Raw genomic sequence first — 10,646 nt, forward strand, 5'->3', positions numbered from 1 at the left:
TCAAAATGGCCAATACCAGTCCATTTCAGCTCACTAATGCCTAAGATATTGATGTTGATTCATTCCATTTTATTTTTGACAACTTTCAATTTTCCCAGATTCATACTTCATACATTCCATATTCTTATTTTCAATGGATGTTTACAGCTGTTTCTCTTCATTTTGAGTAGTGCCCCATCAGCAAATGAAGGTCCAAGGGCTTTATTCCCACCGGCTTTACTCCATTCACGTCATCATGGTCAACTCTACTTTGAGGCGGCAGCTCTTCCCCAGTCGCATTTTGAGTGCCTTCCAACCTGAGGGGCTCATTTTCCGGCACTATATCTGACAGTGTTTTTCTGCTATCCGTAAGGTTTTCAGTGACTAAATATTCCAAAGTAGTTTGTCACTCCTTCTTCCTAGTCTGTCTTCGTCTGGAAGCTCATCTGAAACCTGTCCACCACGGGTAACCCTGCTGGTATTTAAAATACTGGCGGCGTAGCTTTCAGAATCACAGCAACTCACAAGCCACCACAGTACGACAAACTGACAGACCTCATTACTGTAACTCTATGGTATGTTTTAAAATCAAAAGCCCTCCTACTTTGTCTTACTCTTTCAACATTGCTTTAGCTGTTTGGGACCGCTTGTGCTACTCTACATATTTGAAGAGTAATTTTTCCTTTTCTATTAAAAAGACTGGTTTGGAATTTTGATTGGGATTGCATTGGATCTATAGATCATTTGGAGTAGTATTGACATCTTAACAATCTTAAGTCTTCTAACCCTTGAATGGAGTCCTGATATGGTGCTGCAGGTTAATGCGCTGCATTGCAAAGTGAGTTTGAACCACAGGGTCGGTGGTTCAAGCTCACCAGCCGCTCCTCAGAAACCCTATACAGGGTCACTGTGAGCTGGAACCGACTCGATGGCACTTAACAACAACAACAAACTCTTGAACACAGTTCTGGTGTGGCGCTGTAAGATAAGCACTGGACTGCAGGTCAGTTTGAACCACACGGTTGGCGATATAAACCTACCAGCCATTTCTTGGAAACCCAATACAGTGTCACCATGAGTGAGACCTGACGAGATGCCGTGTAACGACAACAACAACCCTTGAACACAGAACATCTTTCTATTAATGTCTTCTCTAATTTCTTTCGACAGCATTTTATAAATTTGAGGTCGCTTGTGTTAATATGATCTAATTTCCTTCACTTTTAAAAACTTTTTTTAAACCGAAAGCCTGACCCTTAAAAATACATGTAAGCAGACAGACTGTGGTCATCCTACATCCCACAGAAGTTGTGTGGCGCAAGAGCTTGACAGCTGATACAGGCATGTGTCCAGGGCTCAGTAAGGGGACCTCTTTGTCACCTTGCACAACATAATCTGATCCTTTTGTAAAACTTGTGTGTCCTACAGCCTGAACTGGCTCTGGAGCAGGAAGAGATGGCTGAAGGGAAGCACACTAAAGCTACAAAGCGGACTCACAAGAAGAAGCAAAAGCCGGAGGAGGAGGCAGGAACCCCAGTACCAGAGAACACCACCTTCAGCGAGTATCCCGAGAAGGGGACAGAGTTCACGAGCAGCAGCGTGGGAGATGAGACCAACTCAGCGGTACAGAGCATTCAGCAGGTCACACCACTTATTTGTGTGTCGATGAGGTGCCCTCCTCCTCTGACAAGAGGCACGCTTTCTGATGACACTACTACATTTACATTTTCCCGATCCAGTTTTCAGTATGCATAATTTGTGGTTGTTGCTTGTTACTTTTGAACGCTCCAGTTCCTGGTGACCTTATGTACAAGACACTGAACCATTGCCCGGTCCAACAGCATCTTTATAGTCATCAGCATGTTTGAGTGCATATTTGCAGCTGTTCTTAGTGCCTTCCAACCTAAGGGGGCTCATCTTCTAGCACTCTTAACAGACATTCTTCTATTGTGGTCCAAAGTGTTTGATTGATTGATTTTTGGAAGTCAGTCACCAGGCCTTTCTTCCTAGTCTGTCTTAGGAAGCTCTGCTGGAGCCCATTCACCATGGGTGACCCAGCTGGTATTTGAATTACTGGTGGCATAGATTCCAGCATCACAGCAACATGCAAGCCACCTCACTCAGACTTCATATAGCTGCAGTCAGCCGACACCTCCCATTTCATATGTGAGCATGATCTCACATCAGTATTTCTTGAGTTTTGACCTACAACCACACTCCTTGTTGTTGAATACAGCATGACATTCTGGCAGGTTAAAGATGGCCATCGTCCCCTAGCTGTGAATTGGGTTGTGTCCCATGTGGGGCGGTTTTAAATAGCCTTCCTTTGGTGTTCATTTATTGTGGAACTGGGGCCCCATGTAGCTGCTGGTCAGTCAGAGAGAGAGCTGAGGGACAGGTGAGAAGAAGGAGGGGCTCAGCCTACTCCCCGTGCTGCTGTAACAGAAACTTCCCATGCACTCAGTCTAGTTTACTGCTTTTGCTTTTGAGGCTCCTAGATCTTTCATTAGCCTGGGTCTAATACTGTATACATCTCTTCTTTTCAGAGATGCTAATCCTGAGTGCAAAACTTGTTAAATTTCTTTGGCCTATCATCTCTATCCATGAGAAACAAACGCTGCTTTCTTTATTATTTATGATCTTTTGGTACTATAAATTCATGGGGGGTTTTGCCCATTGCTTAGCTTAATGGTGGGGTTTTAACTTACCAGTAGTTATTTAGAGCATTGGATAGAACATGAAAATTATGTTCCCTGTTGTTTATTGCTAGCCATTGCTTTTCTTCTCATCCCCCCTTTCCCCGAGAAAAACATGTTTCTCAATTCTGTATTATTGCCTTTATGATGATGTCTTTGTGTTCCTCTTTTTTGTCCAAAAAGACTTCCCAAAAACTAGAGTCGCCTATTTTAAGTTACTTAATTTAAAAAAAATTAAACCTCAATTATTTAGCGTAATCTTCCACTAAAAAGGTATTTTGCCTTTTTTTATTTGGGCAGGACACATGATTATTCCCTCATGAAACATGTGGCATGGGAAGTGTTCTTTTGTTTTCAGTTTTGCAGAAAAGATTCACTGTTTTATGTTGTGTACAACTCTTCCAGGTGGTGGTGACGCTGGGTGACCCAAATGTTACCACCCCATCGAGCTCGGTCGGCTTGACCAACATCACCGTGACCCCCATCACCACTGCAGCGGGGACTCAGTTTACCAACCTCCAGCCAGTGGCCGTTGGTCACCTCACCACGCCAGAGCGCCAGTTGCAGCTGGACAACTCTATTTTGACAGTGACCTTTGACACCGTCAGCGGCTCTGCCATGTTGCACAACCGCCAGAACGACATCCAAATCCATCCACAGCCAGAAGCCTCGAACCCACAGTCTGTGGCTCACTTTATCAACCTGACGACCCTGGTCAACTCCATCACACCCCTAGGCAATCAGCTGAGCGAGCAGCACCCACTGTCCTGGCGGGCGGTGCCTCAGACGGACGTCCTGCCGCCCCCACAACCACAGCCCCCGCAGCAGCAGGCAGCCCCATCCCAAGTGCAGACGGAGCAGCAGCAGCAAATGTACAGCTATTGAGTCTTCCTGTAGAGAACTCGAAAACAGGGGAGGTTCTGGTGGATTTGTGAGATTTGTTTGCTGGGTAGCAAACAAACAAAATCCTATATTGCTGTTTAAGTAAAGGTTGACTTAGCTTTTGCAGATTTATCTCCAGACCCTCCAACAACCGGTACAGTCTGCCAGGCAACAGTCCTGACCTGATGGGTTCCACACTATGCCTTACTCAAGGTAGTACATCACAGACAGTTGCCACGCCCAACCATCTCTCCCAAGTGCTGTCTGTTTTACTTGGCACAGACTTAGAGAAGTTACACTTACAGAGAAGCAGCTTCAAAGAAGGCAGGGGATATGTTACTTGGAGCGTAAATGATTCATTCTGGTTTTTCCCTTTAAAGGTCAGATAGTGTGTGAAAAAACAGTATTCAAACCTGGTAACACACAGCCACAAAAGTCAGCTTTTTCTTCATTTTCAGGATTGTTTTGTTAGTGTTTTAATGAAGAAGCAGATGAAAGTGAAAGTCACCTTGATCCTCTTCTATGAAATTAGAGTTGAGTTGAATTCGTCATACCTCCATGGACTGAAAACCATGTGAAAAAGACAAGCTTATGATACCATGTGCTTCAGTAAGCAAGGGCGTGTCATGTGTGGTCCTCAAGTCAGGTGTAAAAGGCTTCTATCTCCATAATGGAATCATATAAATCCATTCTTAGTAGACGGTTTTTTAGTTTTTTTTTATTTCAAGCATTCTTTGTGCATTCAAGACGATGTTATGGCCACTGTTAATTTTATTTTATTTTATTTTGACATCGTGAAGTCATTTGCACTGTAGGACCAGCTGCCCGAGCCCCACTGTACACACCTACCCCAAGGCAAAGAAGCACACCTCGGTTGTGTACATCTCATTAGTCCTCTTGCCATCGCTTTTGGTGGCTCCTTCAGAGTCCTCAGGATTCTCTGCCACCCACATCTATTTATTATGGCTGGAGAAGTGGAAGAACAGGAAAGAAATCCTTGTTTTGTTTCAGTTGAAACTTTAATTCCAAAGGTTAATGAATTTCCAGACCAATTTTCTGTAAATTCGCTTTTTACGGTGGAAAAGCAGAGGCATTTCTGAAGCGCAAAACTCTTCTTGCCAGGCTGCACTGAAACCAGAAGAGGTCAGTTCAGATAAGTGGACGTGCTGTTTACGGGCGAGTCAAGTATGTATGTGCGCCAGTCTCTCCGGCTTCGGACACAACTCGGTGGTGGGGGTGGTTGGAGCAGAAAGAGGCATGGGAAAAGGCAGTCTTAACTCTTCTAGTACTTTTTAGCTTTGTCCACTGAAATGATGCCTTTGCCTTCCTATGTCCATGACCTTCTTTGTCCCTGAACCTGTCATTTGGAAGGCTATCAGGATAAGCAAGGCCCGAGAGTAATGGTGATGTTGCTAATGAGGCAATGGATGGTTGGTTATGCCAAATACAGCTTTTTTCAGCACTTTGTTCCTAATGGCAAAATGTTTGAGTGAGGGCTGGGATTGGTTTTAGTGTGTGTGGAGCCTTCATGACGCCGCCAGTGCTCCATGTGGAAGTAACCTTCAGGGTTTGTGTAATTCACACCCACGCTCAGCCTCAGACACTCCTGACCCTGTCTCTCAGCTGAATTCATATGGGGGATTGTTTGACTTTTTAATTTATGGGATTTTTATTCTATTTATATATTATAACTTACACAGTTACCTTGACTGAGTTTGGACCAGAGGTGATATATTTTCTAAAATACTGTCTCCATTCTCAAACATAAGTAGCCCAGATATCCATGGACACAAAAGTGCTCCACGATTCCTAAGATACATATATACATATTGTTATTGTTAAGTGCCATTGAGTTCTGACTCATAGCAACCCTGCATAAGGTTTCTGAGGCTTTAAATCTTTGTGGAAGCCAAAAGTGTCCTCTTTCTCCCACAGGGCGGCTGTTGGGCTTGAACTGTCAACCTTGTAGTTCACAGTCCAGTGCTTAACCTATGGAGCCACTGCGCTCCCACACACATACACACACAACCATATATATTTAAATCATGGACAACTTGTTTTTGCATTTGCAGAATTTAAAAAGCAAATGACCTAGTTAGTAATCTAAACAGGCCTTGGGCTCATAATTCCACATCCGCTAGCATTTATCTTTTATTCCTCTTCCCCGTGAAATAAAGGCCTTTAAAATCACAATTTTATTTTTTTAAAAATGTTTTTGTGCCTAGAGTAAGAATGCATCAGATGTTTTCAAAGAACCTAATTTAGGTGAATTGGCCTTATTGAGCCACCACTGTTTATTTTAGTACACAGACACACCACCCTTGGTGTTTTGACTTATGAGACCCCTAATAAAAACCAGCTTAGGCCCAAGTTCTAGAGACGTATTTGGTCTTAATAGGGTCGCCGTCTGAGGCAAAGTGGGTTCATTTTGTCTTAAAATACTTGTGAATTTGTAGATAAGGACTGGATAGAAAACAAAACCCACAAAAGGTACTGTTCAGCCAAAAGAGTGAGAACTACTGTAGACTGTCTTTAGTCTGTGTCATTGTTTATTGACAGGAAGTATTTAAGTCTTTAACTGATCCAAGGTGCACAGGTGTATCCACAAAGCAAGCAATGAATTCAAGCCATTGTGGCCACCAAACTCTGTGAGCTGATCTTGGTTATAAACTAATAAATCATGAGAAATTTATTTTTTGCCTGTGAATGTGTAAAGTTGTACAGTTATCTGTTATATGGCGGTGGGAATCTTATCGAGAGAGATCCCAGGGAGCAATACTCTCCCATGAACTTCTTGCTACATGTCGAAGAAGGGGCCCCACGTAAAGACTCAGTGTGTGATGTGTTCTCTCAGGAAAATGTTTCGTGCCAAGTGCCCCCTCACTGTGTCCAGCATTAACTTCCTTTGGAGAGCTCCTGGTGTGGACTGCGGATTTCATGCACCTTCCACATTCTTTCTCCATCCACAGTGTCAAAGTGCACCAAACTCGTGGCTTCCCAGCTCAAGGCAACACCAGTGACTTTCCTGTTGAATTCTAAAGGGCACTGAAACTGTTTTTGAGAAGTTGAGTGTATTTCATGTCCCGGCTGTTTCTGTGATGACAAATAAAAGGTGCTGTGACGTGTGTTTTTAACTTGCTGGCCCTCTGCTCAAACTCCCTATTCCAGAAAGCTGGAGCAATTGCTTTATTTTCAGAAGGGTGGTCATTCCTCCTGCATCTGCAGCATGTTGACTTATCTCCAAACCATAAAATGTTCAGTTTCTTTGAAATGATCCCTGAGATACTGAACTGTTAGAAGCTTTTACTTGGTGGAGGAGGATGGAGGGAGGGCAGGGACGTAGTAAAAACATTTGTCAGGTGTTGACAAATACATTTCAATTCACAGAAAGTGCATGTGACAGAGAAGAACTGTCCCGTAGGGTCTTCTACATTCATCTTAACAGGAAGAAATCAACAGATCTGTCTCCTGCTGAGCCACTGGGTGAGTCTGTAAATGAGCACAGACCGTGTGTGCCATCCGGGGACTCCCCAAGAGGGAATAGGTACAAGAAACAGTAAGAGTGGGCACAGGAGAAACATGAGGTCGGCATTTCTTTAGGAGTCCTGGTGTGGTGCTGTAGGATAAGCACTGGACCGAAAGGGGGGTTTGAACTCACCAGCCGCCCCTCAGAAACCTGATCACAGGGTCGCTATAAGTTGGAAACGACTCAACGGCACTTACAACAAACAGCAGGCATTTATTTGGGCAGGTGATCTGTAATAATCTTTTAATTTTATTGATCAATGATTAGATTATGCATTTTGATAGTTTTTGGTAGTAGCCTCATTACCGTAACACAGAAAATTCCATGCCCAAGTGGGATTACATTTGCAGGTATCGGGGTTAAGATTTCAACACATATTTTGGGGGAACACAGTTAAGTCCATAGCAGCAGCCAGCATACATGTTCATGGAAGGCTCTGCCCAAAGCAACTCCAGGAGGAGGCAAGCTGGAGATCTGCACTCCTCCCCTGCTCACTCTGGTCTGGTGAGGGCTTCCAATGAAACCTATTCCACCCCAAACCAAACCCCTCCATCAAGGTGATTCCAACTCATAAAGACCTGATAGAACAGAGTAGAACGGCTCCCTAGGCTTTCCGAGACTAACTGTTCGGGAAGCAGGAAGCCTCATCTTCCTCACATGGAGGGGCTGATGGGTTCCTACCTTGACAATGCATTTCACAGCTAGACATTTAACCCTGTGTGCCACCAGGACTCCTATTCCATACTAGGCAGAGTTCAACTACTGAGTCCTGGTGTGGCAGTCTGGGGCTCACACACAACCCCAGAGCTCCACTTTCTCTGGACTTAAGCCATAAAATCTGGGAGAAAGGTAATGAAGTAAGGAGACGGAACTGCCCTGGATTATAGGAACTGACCTCTAGCAATCCAAGATTACACTGTTTCTTATCTGGGGAAAGGGGTCCTAGCTAAAACCTATATATATGGAGACCTGGTGTGGTGTGTAGGATAAACAATGACTTGCTAACTATAAGGTTGTTAAATGCCATTGAGTCAGTTCTAACTCATAGAGACCTTGTGTTGGGTTCCCAAGGAGTGGCTGATGGGTTTGAACTACTGACCTTGCAGTTAGCAGTCCAGTGTTTATCTATATGGCTACACAAGGACTCTCTCGCTCGCTCTCTTGTGTGGCATGGGGTGCTGTGGGTTAATGCATTGGACTGCAAAGTCGGTTGGAACTGCAAGGTTGGTGGTTCAAGCTCACCAGCCGCTCCTCAGAAACCCTATATAGGGTCTCTATGGGTTGGAACCAACTCAATGACACTTAACAACATATATATATATACACACACACACATACACACATTGTGTTGATTCAAACCAACCTTGCAGTGCAGTGCTTATCTTACAGTGCCACACCAGGATCATATATATACATTGTTCAGTGCTAGGGATTCAGTTCCAGTTCATAACAACCCTGGACCAGATTTCTGAGGCTTTAAATCTTCAAGGGAACAGACCTCATCTTTTTCCTGTGAAGCAGCTGGCAGACTCGAACTGCAGACCTTGTTTTGTTTAGTCCAGGGCTTATCGTATGAATATGTATATATAATAACAAAACATGAAACGAAACATTTGCACAGTTCCACAGTTTTTACATGTAAATCTAGTGACATTGATTAGGACCATCATCATGTTGGCCAATTATTCCCACTATTCTCCAAATTACTATATCATCATTAACAGAAACATGGTACTTCCTGAGCAAAGGCTCTCCCAACCCCCGTCCCTCCTCCTTTTCTTGCAGTTAAGTGCTGTTGAATTGGTTCCAACACATAGTGACCTTGTTTAGGGTTTCCAGAGGAGCTCTGGAAGCATATTGATTACGAGTTGAGCTGCTAATCTGAAAGCAGTTGGAAACTGCCAGTAGTTTCTCAGGAGAAAGATGAGGCTTTCTGCTCCTGTAAAGATTTATAGCCTCAGAAACCCAATACAGGGTCGATATAAGTTGGAACCAATTCCATGCTACATCACCACCACCATCACTATAGGATAACCAAGGAGCGACTGGTAGGTTTGAACCACTGACCTTGCAGGTCAAACCAACCTTGTGGTCTAGTGCTTTATCCTACAGTGCCACACCAGGACACCTCCTGGTCACCACTGATTAACTGCTTTGTAGACATCTGCCTATATCTCAGAGGTTTTTAGTCTTTCCTTGTTTCTCCATCTTCACCACCACAACCTTTCAACTTTCCACTTGACAGCAGCCACAACACAGCTGTCCAGCTTCCACGCTGCAGCCTAGAGTGTCTGCAAGATGTATATCTGGATGTATCTCCCCAACACCAAGCTCAACATCTTCAGTGGATGTAAGTGCTCTCTGATACATCCAAAATCCTTTCTATCTCACAGAGACTCCAAAATCCTTTCTATCTCAAGGACACCAATAACACATATGGGGGCAGTAGTGGGTCAGTGTTAGAATTTTTGCCTTCCGTGAGGGAGTTGCAGGTTTGATTCCTGACCAATGCCTCCACCATACATAACCATCACCATCTCTCAGTTGAAGCTTGTGTGTTATTCTGATGCCTGCAGGTTTCAGCAAAGCTTTAAGACTCAGATGAACTAGGAAGAAAGACCTGGAGATCGGCCTTCAAAAATCAGGTCTGAACCCCAATGAATCACAAGGATGGTGCACGAGCAGGCAGCATTTTGTTCCATGTGCATAGGGTTGGCATGAGTCAGGAGCCAACTTGAAGGCAACTAAGAACGATAAATGAGGCATGCATTAGGCTACTTGAAGCTGTCATTTAGATCACAGATCCCTGTAGCCTTTCATTTGCAGGGTCCTTTTTGTCACTGAGCTTCGTTTTAAATAGTTCCTTTTACTATATCTGAGGACACTAATAATTGCAATGTCTGACCAGCCTTAAAACCTATCCCTTCCCTCCACTTTTATTTTGTAAGGTTCTTACACTATACAACGGTAAGTTAAAAACAATATTGCTCCTAGGGTTTCAGTCATACAGGCATGGGTCTATTCCAAACAAAATGTGTTTAAACACATTTCTGCCATCAATGGATGGCTGGAGACAAGTTCTCTCAAGAATATATTTGTAGTCTCGTTGTTGTTGTTATTAATGTAGTCTCATTGTTGTTGTTGTTGTTGTCAGGTGCCATCGAGTTGGAACCGACTCATAGCGACCTCATGCACAGCAGGACGAAACAATGTCTGATCCTGGGCCAACCTCACTACCGCTGCCACACTTGAGTCCATCAATGATGCCACCTGGCCAATCCATCTCGTTGGGGTCTTCCTCTTTTTCTCTGACCCTCCACCTTACCCAGCATGACATCCTTCTCCAGTGACTGTTCCCTCCGGACAATATGTCCAAAGTAGGAGAGACGAAGCTTAGCCATCCTGGCCTTCAAGGAGCACTGTGGCTGCACTTCTTCCAAAACAGATCTAGTCTCATTAAGGTGCCTTAAAAAAAAAGTCCAATCAAGACAGTGGCTTCTGAGAATGTCGGTTGGACCAGTTAAATTCAAGGCGGTGAGGTCAGCTCAGAAGGTTATGGTGAT

General features: G+C 44.0%; 1 protein-coding gene across 1 annotated transcript in view; it reads left to right on the plus strand.

Annotated features, from left to right (window-relative positions):
* Window positions 1-3,560, plus strand: part of PRDM15 (PR domain containing 15) — a 113,714-nt gene extending 110,154 nt beyond the window's left edge. The window contains exons 23-24 of the mRNA XM_006870833.1: window positions 1,408-1,620; window positions 3,081-3,560. Coding sequence (XP_006870895.1) covers window positions 1,408-1,620; window positions 3,081-3,560 — 693 coding nt within the window. The remainder of the gene's footprint in view (window positions 1-1,407; window positions 1,621-3,080) is intronic.
* The last annotated feature ends 7,086 nt before the right edge of the window (window positions 3,561-10,646 follow it).

This window comes from Chrysochloris asiatica, unplaced genomic scaffold (assembly GCF_000296735.1).
Source record: "Chrysochloris asiatica unplaced genomic scaffold, ChrAsi1.0 scaffold00154, whole genome shotgun sequence".
Classification (NCBI taxonomy): Eukaryota; Metazoa; Chordata; class Mammalia; order Afrosoricida; family Chrysochloridae; genus Chrysochloris; species Chrysochloris asiatica.